Raw genomic sequence first — 19,749 nt, 5'->3', positions numbered from 1 at the left:
CTCCAGCCCCAAATAGAAATGCTGCACCTGTAAGAACCTCCCCCCAAAACATACAGCTCAAAAATATTAAAATGCACAGATGCATAATTTAACAATCTTCTTGTAGAGTGTGAGTGTGTGTGTGAGAGAGAGAGATAGAAAGTGTCTGTATGTGTTTTTGTCATGAAACGTACTTAAAAATTAGGGGGGGAAGCCGCAATACAGCACAACACAGGGCTGATATGGTACTATGAGGTCTTTAACTATGAGATCTCGTGGGAAAACCAAAATGCATCATTACAAACCATCTGGGAATTGTTAGTCTGCTTTATCGGGAGCAACAAAGGTACATACAGGAAGAAGGTGCTTTGTTCTGGACTATTTGAGAACACAGAGCCTATATGATCATTCACAGCTAGTTACCGCATACAGATCTTGGCACATCTATATTACCTTGCTGCATCCCAGAATGCAAAGCATACTGGCTCAAACTTGTAGTGTACACTTGGTAGTTGGTTTGACTCTACATTAATATTTAATGTATTGACAATAGTCATATTTTAAAATGACATTTTGATGGGATTAACAGAAATATCTGAAAAGCTTCTGGCTTTAAGGCCACAGATTCTGCCTTCTTATGCTTGTATTTAAGTGTAATTCACTCACTAATAAAAAGTAAACTAAATCTGGTTTAAAAATAATCTATAGGTAGCGTCAGCATGCAGAAGACCAGCACAGTTACTATCCTATTCACCTTGTTTCTGTATACAAATACAGCTTACATGAAGGTACTCCAAGTCTGGTTAAATACATATACTCCAACTTTGCAATTTGATTTACATAAAAATGCACATAGACACAGACAGTGTAAATCTAAAGATTTTATTTTGTATGACTTTATGTTCAGATAATTAGAAAATGACAACTCCTTTTCTTGTCACAGTCTCCTAGTCTATTAAACTAGAATATAAATCCCTAAAGCAAAAAGTAACTAAGTTTAAGGTGGCTAAACCTGCACTGGACTGGCTCTCAAAGCCGGGCTAAATGCAGGCACCACAGTCATTAGTGAGGTGAAACCTTGTTTCTGCCCTTCTCCGCCATCAGTCTGGAGTGCGTTTGATCACATTTGCCATAGTTGCTTAAGCTACCTTTCCAGGGTGTACCCCGCCTCTCGGTCTACGGTAGCTGGGATAGGCTTCAGAGGCCGACAGAGCAGCGAGCAGTGCAACCAGTTGTAGTCACAGCTCAGGTGAAGACCATCTGTGTTTGCTGGCAAACTTTTCAAACATACATTCTCAAACAATTATGCCAAATTTGGGACAGCCTCTCTGTGGCTGTCCAGCTTATTGTTCTTCACACGTATCGTATGTAGAGTTCCATACGACTGTTGATTTTGTTTTGTGTTCTGGAGACTTATTAGATTTTTGATCAATCTGCTACGCTCACTGTAGGAACATTTATTTGGAATATTCCATGTCAGCACTCCCTTCAATTTCATCTCAGCATTCCAATAAAGAGTTGTGAAATTCCTTTAGATGGAGGCCTGATCCCTAACCGAAACAAGTGTTAAACAGGCTGAGGCACGAGCAGTGAACGCACAGGCTGTAGCATCAGCTGCAGCAGCTAGCTTCAATAAAAACTACAGAACTACAAAGTACATGTGCTTGTGACAAAAATAAAACTACACAGAGAAATTTCTCTGCAGTTAGATGGACAGTTTCCCGTCTCATCTGAGGTAGTAAATAAGTAGAAATATCATTAAAGGCAAGTACAGAAATGACTCTCCAATATAGCACTCAAGCCCACGTGTATACGCAGGCCGTCAGAATGACTTCTGAATAATTCCCCTTCTTCAGTGCTAAAAACTGCTTCATGTTAAAACAATTTCTAATGATTGCTGCAAAAGTTACGTGACAATGTAGAGGTAGAAGGTTTGAATTATGTCTGCAACTACATAAAGAACAAATCTACCTTTAAAGTTTCAATATAATGGCACCAAAAGAGTCCAAACAACTAAAAGCAAACAGAAATAAAGCAGAAAGCCACAGTTCCAGGTCTGAGGTACACATCAAATTCAAACTTTTTGAGAATTGTCCTAAGTGCTTCAACCCAGTCACGAGATTAGACACTCTTAGAGAGGCACAACAGTAGCATTTTAAGACAATGTGAAGCCTGGCACAGTTCTAATTAGAGGGGTTTATGAATGAAGGTTGAGGAAAGAGTCATCTAAATGACTCCCTCTCTAAAGATCACATCAGTCACTTCACACCAGTTGAAGACTTAAAACCATTCCACCAGCCCTGACACATTGGGTGAATGTCAGGTAACTGGGTCTGTTACTGGAGGCTTCTTGTTTTCCTGTGACACCATCCACTCTTTAGCTGCTTCCCCGTGTATCAGCAGCAAAGGTGAGACCAGGACAAGAGGGATGAGGGTGCTTATAGTGCTAATTTTATCAGATTCAGAGTCCAGCACCACAGCCACTGAAGAACGGTGTTAATAGCAACAGTGAAATGGGTAGAAATGCTCCACGTGGATGTTCGTGCTCGGTTCTAACAGTGCTCACATCCAGTGGTCCAGTTCAGAAAAAAGAAAACACAGGTAACAGGGTGGAATGTGAAGCTTCCTTCTGCTTAAATCAGTTCCCAGCGGCCCCACGTCAGGTCACGAAGCCAGGGCGGCCACCGTCCAACCAATACTTTCTACCATTTCCAGCAATCCCTTGATTCACATGTGTACATTTAAAAGGTTTCTCGTCATGCTGTGGTCATTGCAGCAGCAGCCGCCAATGAGAAAAATAATATTAAGCTGACTTGAAAAAACACACCCAAACCTAGAAAACATGGGATCCAGTGGTTTGTTTAAATATTCCCCATAAATATGAAAGTAACAGATTTTTCTCTGTAATACTGCATCCTGTTCATACTGGCCGTTAAATGACACCCCAGTAATGTATTTCAGCCTCCTAAATGTCCATATTTTGTTTCTCCCTGCTAGTCTGTCCAGAGTGGAGGCCACTTTTCAGCCCCTCTGGGACAGGCTCCAGCAACCTGGACTCCGAGATGGTTTAAGAAACTGAATAGCTGGAGAGCAAACTGTGATTCACCCAGTTGCTCTTTACAGGTAATCCATTGCTGCAACTCAAAAACAGAAATATTTGGAACAAAACAGGTAGTACTGCACAATGAGTTCATTTTGCTCTAAGGAAACTTTGTCTTATCAGTTCCTATTGTGTCAAATATTCCGGTTCAGAGTCAGAACATTTCGAAACCTGTTTCCCCATCGGTAACAGTGGAGCAGCCCCCCCCATGTGTTTTGGCATGTCTTCGGTGAAAATAAAAAATAAAAGATTTATGACTAAATGTCCCTAAGCTTCTAAAAAGGGACTGTGTTAATGGTCACAAAGCTCATTGTATTTCATTTGTGCTTCATTTCCAGTAAGATGGATGAGATGTTTGATCTGACAGACATTTGTACAGGGTTGCTGAAACTTGAAGCAGACAAAATACGCTTCATTTTGAAAGACAATAACATGTGGATACATCGTATGGATGATGCACGGCATTGACAGGAAGCTGATCCAAATGTCAAACAAACAGGTGCTCTGAGGCTTAGTCTTTTCGGTAGTGCTCGCTCTCTGTAATGCGCCAATGTTTTCACATCCACCTGAGTAAGGAAGGTGTCCGTTTCTCACAGATGACAGGCTCAGTGAGAGCAATGAGCAGCACCCATATGAAGTGCATCTACTGTTTCTAGATGGAGAAGTACAAGTATATTTTGGTTGCAGTTAAAACATCTACACCTTCTTAAACATTCAAGCTTACTTTAAATAATGAGGTAATACTGCTGAGGTGATTTGTTGCGTTCAACAATATCTAAAACAAGACATCTGTTTTACAGTAAAGACGCCGTTCCTTAATTTGACTATTTTCATGAACAAAGACATCGAGCACTGCGCGGGGACAGCTGCTTACTGCTGAAAGGCCTGGTAGTAATGAGGTAGGGAAGTGGATGTGCTCATAGCAGGACTGCTGTATGCCTGAGGTAGTTGGGTGTGGTTGTGGGGCCCAGGGCCCTGTGGTGCATTAGCCTGCGGAGACTGGAAGAAGGTGAACGGCCCTGGAGCCTGGGAGGACAGCCCGGTGGAAGAGGATGGAGAGCACGCGGTGGTGGTGGTGGTAGTTGGATAGCTCATCACTAAGCTTCCCATCCCCATGTGAGGGCTGTACGGTGGCAGGCTGAAAGGTAAGAAGCTCAGCAGGGGTCCCAGGTCCATGTTAGTGGTGCAGGACAACTCAGCTGAGGGCACAGCAGGGCTCCTGGACATCAAGTGTGGGTCACCACCAGCACTCACCCCTTCAGCCAGAACGTCCCTCTGAGGGGAAGCAGAAGTAGAGGTAGAGGAGTTTACTGCACTCAGGTGAGGCGCGGGGGCACTCTGCAGGTCCAGCAGGAAGCTGTCCACGTCGCCACGAGGATATGAGGTAGAGCCGTGGTGCTGGTACCGTGGCATGTTGCTGTAATGCTGCTGCTGCGGAGATGCCGATGGTGCCAGGTGATGATGGTGGGGTTGGGAAGACTGAGCGGGCATGTGGCGAGCCACACCCATGCTCGAGGACAAGGAGCCTTGAATAAGGCCATGAGGTTGGCCCATGCCAGGGACAGGACTGGCCATGTGGTACGAGGAGTACATTTCCCTGGAAAAAGACTCGATGGGCTCCTTGGAGACAGAGGCCATCTCAGTGGTGACTGGGCTGGGCTCCTCTTTTACTGGGCACATAGTGGAGGGGCTCGGTGTAGCCACAGGAGTGCTGGAACTGCAGGGTGGCATCAACCCCGTCTCCTGGGCATGGCTCTTCTTCAAATGGCGAGTCAGGTGGTCTCTGCGGCCAAAGCGTTGGGCACAGCGCGGACACAGGAAGTCACGGCGTCCTGTGTGCACCACCGCATGACGGCGCACATCCTTACGTGTGTAAAAACGGCGGTCGCATCTCTCACAGGAGTACTTCCTCTCTCTTACTGGCACCACAACATTAATGCTTCCCTCTGACGGTGGAGGCCTGTCAATATGGCCACCCAGGTGCTCCAGCAGGGAAGGAGCGACATCTGAGCAGGGCAGGGCTGCTGCAGCACTGTGAGCTGCCACGAGGTGGCGTCTGTAACCTAGCTGGGTGTTGTACTGCTTCCCACAGTCCTGGCAGTGAAAAAGCTGCCGAACGGCAGGATGGCTCTCCTGTGGCTGGCTCTTTAGATGGTCTTGCTGGTGGAACATGGTCTAATACAATGGTGGGTTTCGGCTTTGCTGCTCAGGGACTCTGGCCACGAGCCTGCGCTGATAAACACAAAACTCATGAGGAGACGGTACTATCAGCCCACGGAGTTCGGATCGTTTGTTAAAGTGCACGATAAATGCTAAGTGCTGTCTGACGGTCTCTTGCAGCAATGACTAGAGGTCTGTCCTGCCTTACTGGGGCAAGCCTGTGTCCAGCACTTGGTTTCTGTGACAGCAGCTGCCATAGCAACCCCAAAAGGGCTGTTGTGATGAGGAGCTTTGGAAGCTGAGACTGGGTCTGTGTGTTTCCTGAGAAATGTTCTTGTGTTGGCCTGCAGTCTAATTTAGCATTCAGTAGCTGAATGACAGGAAGCCCGGCATCTTCACAGACCTGCAAAACAGAAAAGTGCAGGAAAATGCGTCAGTGTGTTCACATGAAACCTCTGGGCTTAGATGGCGTGCTGCAGACGTCACATGACAACTACAACAACAACAATAATAGTAATAGTACCACTATATCACCAAAAGATGGTTCTCTCAGAGCTCAAACACTTAAAGCTACAACTGTTAAGTTATTAGACTACTGTTCTCGTTTGTACACACGCATGCACAGAGTTATCAAAGCAATTAAAACTGTTTTCTGTTTAGCTGATACATGCCTACTCGTGTATGCAGTGAGGTAATCATATACATGACATTGGCATTTGTCTTTCTTTACTGTGCCAGAATTTTAATAGTTTCAGAACACAAAAACAGGTAAATTATTTGTGCCAAAGGAGAAACAGTTTAGACATGAGCTGCCAGTAGAAGAAGGTTTGAGGGTTCACCTTTATTAGAGAACACATAGTGATAGCGCATAGACTAGACACAAACGCAGTGAGCGAGCAGAGGGAGACACCCAGCAAGGAGGCTCTAGTCAGCCGGAACAAGCACTGCTGCATCTAGCCATGCAGACATTTCTGCATCTTTGCCATTCAAAGACACGTGTATATGGTTTATTTTATGTAATATTAAATACTGAACTGTAAATTTTCAAGAAGAAATTTTTTTATTCAGGGGTTTCATAAAAGCCTTATTTTTAATATATTTATTACTACTTGGGAGAATGCACGAGGTTTAAGTCAATGTCAAAGAAAACTAAATAAACATGCAATCTAAACAAAATGCATCTTTACTCTGTCTTTTTGGAAGGCCTTTTTGACTTTTGTTTATTTCTGTGTGTTTAAGTGTACAAGTGAATGAGTGAGTTTGTGTCTGTAAGCCCTTAAAGGAGAATGTGGTAGCTCCAATGAAGAGAAGCAAGCATATCAGCATTCTGAAGTTTGCCCTGTGCTTTGATGCAATGTTTCTGTGCTGTTGAAAACAAGACGTTATGATAGAGTAGACATTAATATTTACTGTCCAACCTAAAATCACTCAGGTCAGTGTGTATATGAACACAATTTAACTGAGATAGTATTTTATATTATTTCATTTTCAATCTGGAAAAAAAAAAAAAAAAAGACATGAAAACCTTGAAATAAATTACACGCCGTGCCCCATTTTTTGCCCGTTTGCTTCCACAATAAGACGGCTGACATCAGCCTTCAGCAAACATGTATCAGACCACATTAAGAGTTTATCTGCATATCTTAATGCATCTTCTGGATGCTCACTGCAGATTTTTCTCTGTGTAAAACAAAGAGCGGTGGATGGAACAGCTACAAAGTTTGCTTGTCTTCATGTCGGAGTTTGTTGATCAGGTGCTTTGATGAAGAACTTGGTTAGTTTCTGCCAGCAAAGGTTTTAATGGTGATTACGGGAACAGCGCTAGTGTTTTGAACACGAGAAACACATTTTCTTTCACTCAAGCTGAGTTCACAAAGTATCAAAGCAAAGAATTTGTGTCTAAATTTTTTTTATAATTAAATTATTCGAAATACCCGATGAATCACTGCGGCCCTAGTTGCATGCCCACGTGAGGTTTTCAGACAAATTCACGTCGTGGTAGTCTACCATGACCACTGTGACCTGGATGACTAAGAACCTACACTGACATCTTAGGGATATTTCATTACAATGTTTTTGTTTTCGTTCAAGTTTTCTCTTTCATCCCTCCCTCCTTTTCCATGGTTTTCTTACTTCTTTCACTGCACCGATCACCTGTTTTCCTACACAGTCACAAACCACCCCCCTGATTTTTACACATCGGCATGGCACAATCACACACACACGCACTCAGTGTCAGCACATCCACTATAGCCTCACAGACAAGTACGTACATGCTCCATCCATCTATTCTCTTCCACTTATCCTTGCCAGGGTCGCAGGGGGGCTGAAGCCTATTCCAGCTGTCCTAGAGAGGAAGGGTACTCCCTGGACAGGTCGCCAGGCATCCGTAGGGTTAACAGATAGAGACACACAACCACTCACACTCACACCTATGGGCAATTTAGAGCTTCCAGTTAACCTATCCCCACTAACTGCATGTCTTTGGACTGTGAGAGGAAGCCGGAGCGCCCGGAAAGAACCCATGCAAACATGGGAAGAACATGCAAACTCCACACAGAAAGACCCTGGCTTGATGGTGGAATTGAACTCACTGTTGCCTCACACCTCTTGGTGTAACAGTGCAAACCACAGTGCCACTGTGCTACCCTTACTCATTTCCATTAGTATTATTATACTCACAGTACATTCATAATGTAACAATGTAATATATCACTTGTTCTTGGGGGCGACCTCAACTTGGGACTAATTGAAGAAATGGACAGGAGCAAATTCTGTGTCGATAAATTTTTATAATTGATGTTAGGGCTGCACGATTAATCGTTAGAAAATCGCGATCTCGATTCATACAACGATAAAAAAAATTTTTTTTAAAAAAGACGACGACGACTGTACCGCATTTTGATCCGGGACGTACTCTGCATGAAAACAAGCGCTCACTCTTCCTGCTCAACAAATGACAAGGGCGGAGCCTTATACCACGTGATACAGAAGCTGTGCCGTGTGATGCTAAAATTAGCAGGGAAAAAAACAACGGAGAGCACGTCAGGGATGACGAGAAAGTGACAGGAGAAAATCCGTCCCGGTCAACCACCCAAACATCAATATCGGTAACCTTATACAGCGCTTCCCTTAAAGCTGGGCGATATGAGATTTTTTCATATCATGATATGTTTTTTTCATTTCAGGCAATAACGATATCTATCACGATATAAGCCAAATAACTATATTTGTAAGATTTAAATGTGCCGTTGCTCACAAGTAAAATGTGAAATAATCAGCAGCTTGTTTTTATTTAAATATTTATTTCCCATAATAAGTTCAACAGGGTAGATGTACTTAAGGAACATGAGACTTTTTCAGATAAATAAAGGCAAATATTGCAAACTACACAAAAGGCAGCCGCTAAAGCGTTTAAGTTTCAAAATAGAACAAACGAAACAGACTACTAAATTGTCAATTCCACTTAGAAACAAAATATTAATTCTAAAAATAAATCTTAGTTTGTTTTACAGAAGAACAGACAAAACTAACTTTTGTCAGTATCAAATAAACTGAGAACTAAAAGGAAATTCTCAATCTCTCCTTGTTGTATAGCTTAGCTTTTCAAACAGTTTTAACAGTTACTTTAGTCTGACAAAAGCCGAATGACGAATTAGCGCTTCCAGTCAGAGACTGAGGCTACGTCCACACGTACACGGGTGTTTTTGAAAACGGAGATTTTCCGTTTTCGTTTTAAAAAATAATCCCGTCCACACATAAAGGCAGAAATGAAGGAAAACGCTGCTATGAACATGCCAAAGCAGCAGGTGGCGCTAGATTCCTAACCGTGCAGAAATGTTGGCCAATCAGAAGTCTAGAAGCCTCGGTGGGAAAAAGTAAACAAAGCTGGGGCATAGAAGCAGACCCGAGTCGTATGTGTGGATGGACAGTAACTGTGTATATGTAAGCATTTAAACACTGCAGAGAGTAGAATTAACAGTATTGTAGAAATTCATTTCACCGAAACAATAACGTGGCGCACAGTGTGACGCATGCACCAGTTTATTGTATTTCCAGACTTGCTTTCGGCACATTTACAGTGCAGCTACTCTGTTTTTTGTCAGACTTGAAATAGCCGAAATACCTTCACACTACGGAGCTTCTATGGCTCTTCCGTTCGACAATCTCTCCGGCGTTGGAACCATCATCTGTTTTCTCTTCGGTCACGCTCGGTTGATTTTTCTAGTCGGCACACTCATTTCCTCCATTACCCGCTGGCTGCTTCCCAAACAAACACACGTGCGGCTTGGCACTTGTGCTGTACGTAACAAGTCACGCGACGTGACGCTGCGGCTGTGATTGGTTCGGCTCTGCGCTACTTAGTTTGGATTGGCTGACCTTTTTTAAAAAAAAAATTTTATTTTAAGAGGACAAGAGCGGCGAAGTCTATCGCGATAGCTTAATTTCTCTATCGAGTAAAAGTTATATCGCGATACATATCGTTATCGTTCTATCGCCCAGCTCTAGCTTCCCTATACCCGTCGAACTCCCGCAGGCACAAAGAAATTACGGAGGCTATCACTTATCACCTGACCAAAGATATGGCTCCCATCAACACTGTGCAAAACGAGGGATTTAGGAAAATGATCAACACCCTAGACAAATGCTACACAGTGCCGTCCCGCAACTATTTTTCTATCCGGTTGTTCAGTGATGACGCGACGAATCCTACTTCCGGGTCTAAAGTAGTCTGCGTTTAATATGGCTTTTGTGTTGTTAACATGTTTAATGTTTTGTATTTTCTTCTATTTGATCTCAAAAAGCTCCTAAAACAGTCAGTGATCCCTGTTGACCTCCCTCGGCTTTTATTACCGCTAATCATTTATTTAAGCTCAGTTTTTAAAACCCTAGGATGTAACTACAGCCCAGCCCATGCAGCAGTATATGAATGACTAACCTCGTATTGTGGATGGATTATCTCAGTTGTTCTCCTGGCTGAAGTTTGGTCCTTTTACAGCATCCTGCCATGCGATTACATTTGTTTCTGACCACCGAGAACACTCACGTTAACTTTTATCGAGTGGAAAAAAGGTTAGCTTGTTCATATTATGCTAACATAGCTGTGTCGCTAGCGGTCACATAGCACATCATTATATACCAGCTAGCCCAACTTCAGTAACCCTACAAACGTCACTGCTGTTTAGTTTTCTGTCTTCATTTATGCTGGAAGTGATAGCAGAGCTGCACATTTTAATTTGTTTCCAAAACCCCGCAGTCAGGACATGCTATATTGTATTTAGATAGAAGCTAGCGAGCTAACTCCCTGCTAACTTCTAACTCCGTTAAATGTCATAAATTCGGTTTTCATGGATGCCTGGATGTTAAACTCAATTGTTACACCTGGTAGAGCAGAACGCTGATCATTTTATTAAAGATGAAAGACTTTAGACAGTTTTTCAACTCTCAGTAATGCCATAGTGATCGTTTGATATATGGACCTGCAGCGGAGTTTAGACCCAGACACGGCTAGTGACGTCAGACTGAACAACCGGATAGTTGCACTACCTGCTCTATACACGCAGTGTCGAGCAACGGTGGAGACGGAATTTCAAGCAGTACAACATTTTGCGGCAACAACAAAACGTGAGACATTTGTTGTTTTTATGTTTATTTATTGTTTTTATGTTCAGTCTCAACTGTTACGAAGTTGATGTGCAGTTAATAAATGCAATAAATATTTATACTGGAAAAGAAAATCGTGAGAGAATCGTGATCTCAATTCTAAGCCAAAAAATCGTGATTCTCATTTTATGCAAAATCGTGCAGCCCTAATTGATGTCATCGATTATGCTGATGAATCGTTGCAGCCCAAGTGGAAAGTTAAAGTTTTTGTACCACAAAATGTTTATGCAAATTGGAGATGGTTGAGCAAACAGCCCAAATTTATTTGAGATGGAGTGACTCAATTAGGTGGTTAGGCACAGAGAAAGTGAGGCACAGAAAAATTAGATTAGATAAATAACATTTTTGTACAGAAAGGAAGCCAGCTAATGTGTCTCTCTATGAATCTCTGTGAATGTTGGATAGAAACCACTTAAGCATAGAAAAAAGTGCTTATATAAATGAGTGTATGAGACATGTTGTATAAAGCACTTTGAGTGCTCAGGTAGAGAAGAAATTGAGGTAGACTCCAATTACCAAAAGGGACAGAGAGCACAAGGATGTCAAACATCTACTGTAGGGTTGCAAAATTCCCGGAATTTTCAAAGATGGAAACTTTCCATGGGAATTAACGGGAATTTATGGGAATAAAGTGGGAATTTTCAAAATTGAAGGTTGGCTCTTCTTAGGGAACTTAAATATAATTCAGCAAAGTATATTTTAGCATAATATTGACAAAAACAAACAAATGCAATTCAAATACACTTGAATATCCATACCATTCCTTAATCACATGTACAGAGCACAAGCTTGCTGCATGGCTATTGAGACCACCTACTGGCACTGTGCATGCCTCCATCACATGTACACATGGACCACACTTTTGAGCCTGAAGGACAAAGAGTATTAAAGGCACACATTTGAGCCTGTGGACTTAACAAGTGAGGTAAGTTTTGATGATATTATGGGAAAATATATTCATTAAATGTTTAAATTGTGAATATCACATAAAATGTATTAATCTGGTAGATAGCAATCTGATAAGATGCTAAATAAAATGCTAGCATCTGTTAGATGCTAAATAAGCCATAGCTAGTATAACATAAAGAAGATGCTAGCTTCCTCATTTGGCTGTTTTGTTTTGAAGATCATTCCAGTTGTTTAGCTAGCCTTACTATTTATATCTGTTTATTATCATATTGCAATTGTATTATTACGATCTCTTGCATTGCATTAGCATTTTTACAAGCTCTTGTTTTATTTTACAGAAAAATGCCATGTGCGCCATCTGATGTGTGGAGACATTTTACACCAGCTAATGTACAAGGGAAATCTGTATATATGTGTAAGTATTGTGATAAGACGTACGTGAAGAATGCCACAAAAATGCAGCAGCACATTGCAAAGTGCAAAAAAATTCCTCAAGGCCCAACACATGCAGCAGCCAGGAGTTCCACTCAAGAGGAAAATGAATCTGTTTCAGCTGTATCAGAATCAGATACCCACTCATCAGCTCCTGGTCCCTCTGGCATCAGAGGATTCTTTGATTTTATGGATGACACTAGCCAGAAAAACGCAGATGAGTGTTTTGCTCGTGCAGTCTATGCAGCTGGCTCACCCCTGATGCTGACATCCAATGTGTACTGGAAGAGATTTTTGAATGTTCTCCGACCAGCATACATTCCCCCAACCAGACATGCATTGTCTACTCATCTACTGGATGAAGAGTTCAGTCGAGTTCAAGAAAAGGTGAAACAGACCATTAACCAAGCTGACTGTATTTCAGTCATCTCTGATGGATGGTCCAATATCAGGGGACAAGGAATTATTAACTACATAATCACCACTCCTCAGCCTGTGTTCTACAAGAGTGTAGACACAAAGGAAAACGGACACACAGGCCAATACATTGCAGATGAGCTAAAAGTGATCATCAATGACCTTGGACCAGATAAGGTTTTTGCACTGGTCACTGACAATGCAGCCAACATGAAGGTTGCCTGGGCACATGTGGAGGAGACCTACCCACATATAACTACTATTGGCTGTGCTGCCCATACACTAAACCTTCTCCTAAAAGACATAATGGCACTAAAAACAATGGACACTCTGAATAAGAGAGTGAAGCAAGTTCTGAAATATGTTAAAGGCAAACAAGTAACATCCGCTACATTTCTGTCAAAGCAAAAGGAAAAGAACAAGAGTACTACACTGAAGCTTCCCAGCATAACGCGATGGGGTGGTGTTGTTATCATGTTTGACAGCCTTCTGGAGGGAAAGGAGTCTCTGCAAGAGATGGCCATATCCCAGTCTGTAGGCATCGACAGTGACATCAAGAAGGTCATCTTGGATGATGTGTTCTGGGAAAGAGTATCTAGCAGTCGGAAAACCCTCAAACCTATTGCAGCAGCAATAGCGAAGATAGAGGGGGATGGTGCCATCTTGTCAGATGTCCAGTGCCTTTTTGCAAAACTCAAAGAAGAAATCCAGACAATTCTGCCCACTCCCCTACTACTGAAAGGAGAGGAAACGGCTGTGGTCAAGTCATTGGAACAGCGGAGGGAGTTCTGCATGAAGCCAGTGCATGCAGCATACATGCTGGACCCCAAATATGACAAGGGCATACTTTCTGGGGAAGAGATCAACGGTGCCTATGCGGTCATTACAGCCATGTCTGACCACCTGGGTCTCGATAAAGGCAAAGTTCTAGGCAGTTTGGCAAAGTATCGAACAAAGCAAGGCCTTTGGAAAGGGGATGGAATATGGCAGTCATGCCAGCACATATCTGCAGCCACCTGGTGGAAGGGACTATGTGAATCTGAGGCCCTTGCACCTGTAGCCTCCATCCTCCTCCAAATCCCACCATCATCAGCCGCCTCCGAGCGCAACTGGTCACCGTTTGGGAACACCCACACAAAGGTTCGCAACAGGCTCACAAATGTGAGAGTGGAAAAGCTGGTCGGCATTCAGGCAAACCTACGGCTCTTTGAGCCTGACACAGAGCCATCCTCAACAAGGCTGGAAAGTGACACTGAAGAGGAAGACTCAGAGTTGGATGCTGAAGAAGTGGACATGTTGTTGGATGATGATGAGGTCCAGGAAGAGTCTATTGACTGAGCAAAAATGAGAAAAGAGGATTGCTTGAAGGAAGATTTGCATGTTTAATGGGACGTTTTGGAGGATAAGTGGCATTTTTCATTTAACCTTTTGAATGGGACTTTGTGGAGATTTTTGGACAGGGGGCAATTTTGAATGAGCGGGGTTAGGGGATGGTAATATTGAACTCAACATTTCTGTTTTTATTCATCCATGAAACAAGTTATTGAAACGTGTTCTATTCTACTGTACTTACAAATAAATCTGTTGAAATATCTGTTGAAAACATTTTGCATGGAGGTTTTCTTATGATTTCTGTTTATATTTATGCTTGGAAATAATATATTCCCAGTTAGTTCTCCTAAATTCCCATTAATTTCCATAATTCCCATTATTTCCATGGAAAGTTTCCAATATGGAATATTTCCAAAATTCCCAAGCTTAACTTACCATGGAAATTTACCAGAAACTTTTCGGAAATTTACCGGAAATTTTACGCCCCTGTGCAACCCTACAAACATCTGTCAATTCGTAAGCTCAAAGTCTTGATTTTTTTTTCCACCTTGAAAATAATCAACAATTCTTTAATGAGGTCTTACAAAATTGTGCTTGTTCATGCCGTGAATGTTTCACAAGTGTTGCAAAGATTAGGCTTTAACCTCCTAAGACCCAAACTCTTTCATGGCATGCATTTTTAATTTTTCTTTGGCATTTGGGTTGATTGGGACCTGATGAATGTAAAAACAAAGAATTACCAGATTTTTTTTTTTTACCAAATTTTTGTTTAGGTTAGTTAACCTCCAAGGACCTGGCGTCCACATATGAGGACATTTGTTTTAAATTTTGATAGAACAGTGGCAGTATAATGTCCTTGTAAGTGGATATCAGGCCCTTCTAGAGAAAAATTAAGTATTTTGGTCTAGACAACCCAAAATGTGATGTCCACATATGTGGACGCCAGGTCCTTGGAGGTTAACTAACCTAATTTTTTAGATAAAAACAAGATGACAATGATGGCTGACTGCTATCCTTATTCAGTATCACCTGACTCTAATATAAGCAAGTTAACCAATCCTTTTTTGCCCTCAACTATATTTATTACTGACCATTTCCCTAAATAAATTCATGAATGGACGGGTGTTGTTTATTTTTAATATTCAACAATTAGTTGGATTTTAATCTTGATCACAATTTTGGCTTTCTACAATTAAATGGACATGATGGAGCGATACTAAAAATGAGTGTTCCAAATACAGAACACAAAGCAGAAGAAAATCAAGTACTCCCTCAGACAGCCCCTGATGACATGCCTGCTTGTGCCAATTAGAGCGGTCCCCTGCAACATGCAGCATGAAGATTCCTGGACTAGTCTGGACGAGTAACACTATGTACAAAGACAGATAAACAACCAAATTCACGCGTCTGACACAGCAGAAGCTGAAGAGATTGTTCCTCAATGTGGATCATTATCTGTTGTTTAGACATACTGTGGCCATACTGGGAAAGTGACACTAAGCAAGACCAAATGATATGCAAAGCATGCTATGGAGTTTTGTCTGCACTGCAAAACGACAACTAATTCAAAAACAACAACAACAACCCCCTGAAAACACACAATAAAGTGCAGTATGAATGCATGAAGACCAAGAAAAACAGTGCGACAAGATCAAAGTGAAAGGTGTGCTATCCTGATTGCATTTGGGTAAAATGCGCCCAGCTACCTCACTGTACACTGTACACTCCTTGTCGTGCATTAAGATCATCAGGTCAATTACTCCTGGCCCAACCTAAGTTTAGACTGAAGACCAGAGGCGATCGTGCCTTTGCTTCAGCTGCACCCAACCTTTGGAATAGCCTCCCTGCTTCTATTCGAGCCTTGGACTCTATCCAATCCTTTAAATGAAAGCATATCTATTTGACTTGGCTTTCCTGACCAGTTAATACCCTTTTAAATCTTTTAAATTTTAAACTTTTAAATCTTTTATTAAATTGTATTAAATTTATTATTTTATTATTCATTTTACTGCTGTTTTTGTCTTCTTAGCAGATTTTGTATTTATCTAACTCTTCTGGTCTGTTAGTGCCTCTATCCTGTCTGTGCTAGTGCCCGATTTGTACCCTGTTATTGACTCATGCTGACTCTCCATATTACTGTGAAGCACTTTGGTGTGCCTTCGGGTTTTTAAATGTTCTATATAAATAAAACTGTATTGTATTGTATTGTACTGTAAAATCTTTTCATTTATACTTTTTTTCTTCTATGAGATGCACTCAATTTGTTTAAATGAACAGGAATTGCTTTATTTTGATGCAAAGATTTCTGCAAAAATGAAAAATGTGAATGCAGTGTTTATGACATGGAAATAAAAACATTTTTGTCACCAAATTCAATGAGTAATTGTCAAAAATAACTGCAATCGAAGTACTGATAAAAATAGTTGTGATAATCGTTTTGGCCATAATCATGGAGCCCTACTACTCGCAATGTGTTGATGTAAAAGTGATTATGGCTGCTACTTGTGACTTATTAGGAAGCTCACAGATTATTCTTTTTATGTTATTCTCACATTCACATTTGTGAGCGTGTTTGGAAATGTGGCTATGGGGTCAAAGCCTGTGATCAGTCATCTCCATCAGCCTAAACCAGTGGCCACTGCGTGTGCGTTTACATGTTTGGGCCCGTTAGTAATAACCAAACGTTTGCTATATAACTTCTCTAGTTAGTACATGCAGTTTTACTGTCAAGTGCATCATTAAGTTCACTTCACACATACAAATTCACGAGCAGGCTTTGGTGCTGGGCTAACTGCTTTTACTCTGTGCAGAGAATAAGTCACGGTTTTTTGTTTCCATTTAAAGCATTTAAACCGTGATGTTAGACTAAATATTTTATTCCCATGTATAAAAATGTGTGTTCACTTTCAATAATGTTGTTGGTAAATATATTTTTAAAGCGTTAGAATTCACCAATGTTTATTTTCATAGCTCTCGCTCAGTTTCACTTGTTTAGCTGACACTGTGACTGGGAGAAAGTTGGTGCTTTTCCACGATGCTCGCTGAACACGAGGTCCCCGTTCTTCTAACTTGGACAGAGGCACTGAATGAAGCTGACACGAAAAGTAGCGCCGGGATATCGCAGTGCCATCTTGTGGGTCCTAAGTATTGAGCTGCAATCAAATTAATTTCTGCCTAATAACTTTCAGTTCCTGAACTCAACTACTAAGTACCTTCCTGGTGAAGGAGCCAAACTGATGAGTTGACGAGCGCCGGGAAACTGAGCCCACGCAGCTTTGTGGACTGACAAGAGTGGGGGGGCGGGGGGCGGGTGGACAGGGTCATTACCACATCGGGCTAAATATGACCGCTAGCCTGCCTGCGTTTACAACATTCGGCAGTGGATGTGAAATCAGGTTTAGTACTTGTGTATTACCATGTTTATTGGGTCTATAATACACGTGCTTTATATCAGGGACATCCACAGACTGGTGTCAGTGCAACTAAGGATGAAGTCCCGATATTAACCGAGCCAACAAGCTGATTAAACAACAAAAGATGAACGCTTCACTAACTTGCGTCGGAGTTTGTCTCGCAGGAGCTAACTCACATACTTTGCCCAGCAGCGTTAAACTCCAGCTCGGCCGATCAGACGAGGGATCGGTGGTACTTACCGACAGAGCCTAGGTCCACCTCTCCGTCCAGCCTCCGCTCCGACTCCATGTCGACATTTTGCAACAAGTTTAAAGGTGTTTGTTGGACTTCGGGCCTTGACTGCTGGGCGCCGCGCTGGAAGCCAGGCATTCTGGGAGAGTGACGTCACACGGATTTAGAACTGTAGAAAACGGGCTGTGAACACACACACACGGAGATTCAGAATCGCGCTGCTTTTGATGTGACCACTGTTGACAATTTAAACGTAGAACTCACTGAGCAGTGTTCCTGAGTTTGTTACTTTTAAACTACGCATCATTGTTAGACCATAGTTGGCACAATCTTCAGTCCTAAAAATAGGAATCATTTAAATATTGCCCCAGCAAAATGCCCTGTTGGTGCCCATGTGGGGCTACTGTGAGCAGTTGCCCACAGTGGACAGTTCACTGGTCAGGGCTCTTGGACGCCAATTCGAAGTGTTCTACTGTTTTTGTAGTGTTTTTTGTTTTGTTTTTTATCTAGGTATGGTTTTACTGTATTGCCACTGGTTTTGGTATCATAGTCATGTTGAAAAATTAGCTGTTGCCACTCAGATGCTTTCCATGTAGTATTGCACGGTGCATGAAACTTTGACAATGCTTATATCTATTTATAATTCCATCAATTTTGACAAGATCTCCAACAACTTTTTAAATAGACTGACAATGATGTGGAGTTGTTGCTGCCAGTAACACAAAAGTACAAAGTTGCAAAAGCAAGTGAGAATTAAAGAATTTGAAGAAAAGCTATGTGGAGCATGTACGAACTGATATTAATCTTTAATAGGGTTGTCAAAGTTGAGATCAAACAAAACAACTGCCTCCGCCATCTTAGTTTAATTGGTCACATGACTGCATCGTATGACTAAAATTCATCATCGTTTTCGAAAGCCTCCGCGTTTTCGCAGTCCACACTGCGACGTGAAAACGCTGTTTTCAAATGTATGCACTTTGGAGAGCATTTTCAAAAAGCCCTGTTTGCCTTGACCAAAAACGCAGTCTCAGTGTGGAGGGAAGGCCAAAACGGAGAGAAAAAGATGCGCTTTCAAACAAAAATGTATTAATGTGGACATTACTAGAAACCAAATGTGCTAGCTACTTCAGTCACTTTAATGTACAATTTAGGTTCTTGTTCTCACTATAGCAAAATAGTGCTGACAGATCTAAACTTGAAGTAGCCCTTATACTTGTATGGAGGAGCAAATACTACTGTATGGAGAAGAGCCCTAACTATCACTTCATCACAGAGCGTGCCCGCTCTGACTGGCTCTAAAGGGTTAATATTGAACTGATCAATTGGGCTAAAAGAGGTATGTCAGCAAAGGTTTTGGTTGAAATTTAACATAGAATGAAATTAGATTTATCATGAACCTTGTGGCAGGGTGTGGTTGGTGGCTCAGCTGCAGGGGAGGAGTGGAGCAGTGGGCTCAGGGTGTGGTGTCAGGGGAGGCTGTCAAGGCAAGCCGAGGCCAGTATGTAAATGTGAATCCAAATGCAGACTCAGACAGGACAGCAGGGATTAGGTTAATGTGACTTTATTAACACAAGTGAAAACTGTACACAAAGGAATTATGCGTGGTGCATGAAACTTAAAAAGGGGTCTCTGAAACAGAGGGAAAGAGAGCTTAGAAGTGATACTGTGGTAAGGAGACAGGAGGAGATGTAACCGGAATGCCTAGGGGGGAGGCAATGTTGGCCGGGTGAGTGTCCAAAGGGATGAGAGTGAGCTGAGAGTACATCCTGATGATTCAGTGATCCAGGGACTGCAGTGGCAGGAGGGCAGGGAGGTGAGGAGTGGTGAGTCAATGAGCAGCAGTTAGAGTTTCTAAGGTTGACCAGCATCCAGGTGGACACAGAGGACTAGAGAGCACTGGTTTTAACTGGTCCAGAAACTCGAAAGGTGGGATGAAACCGAGGCGATGAAGGAAGCTTCAGCTTGACCGCTGAAGTGCTGATGGCTTTGTCCACTTCAAAAGGTCAGATGTAGCATGGCAATAGCTTGCAAGAAGTTGGATGTCCTTAGCTGCAAGCCATACCTTTTGTCCAGGAGTGTATGTGGGAGTCAGAGCAAGCTCGACCTTATGT

At 42.1% G+C, this 19,749-nt stretch overlaps 1 protein-coding gene across 1 annotated transcript; it reads right to left on the bottom strand.

Annotated features, from left to right (window-relative positions):
• Positions 1–842: 842 nt before the first annotated feature.
• On the bottom strand, positions 843–17,785 carry LOC147306235 (zinc finger protein PLAGL2-like). The gene is made up of 2 exons (XM_086278240.1): positions 17,647–17,785; positions 843–5,642 (listed from the first exon to the last, which is right to left on the bottom strand). Exon 2 carries the CDS (start codon positions 5,249–5,251, stop codon positions 3,950–3,952), a length of 1,302 nt encoding a protein of 433 aa, XP_086134366.1. The 5' UTR covers positions 5,252–5,642; positions 17,647–17,785; the 3' UTR covers positions 843–3,949.
• Positions 17,786–19,749: the final 1,964 nt, after the last annotated feature.

Source organism: Aulonocara sp. 'chitande type north' Nkhata Bay, linkage group LG20, assembly GCF_057382095.1.
Source record: "Aulonocara sp. 'chitande type north' Nkhata Bay isolate Kocher_YH1m ecotype deep benthic linkage group LG20, A_spYH_male_GT1.1, whole genome shotgun sequence".
Lineage (NCBI taxonomy): Eukaryota > Metazoa > Chordata > Actinopteri > Cichliformes > Cichlidae > Aulonocara > Aulonocara sp. 'chitande type north' Nkhata Bay.
This window is presented reverse-complemented; position numbering and strand designations above follow the sequence as displayed.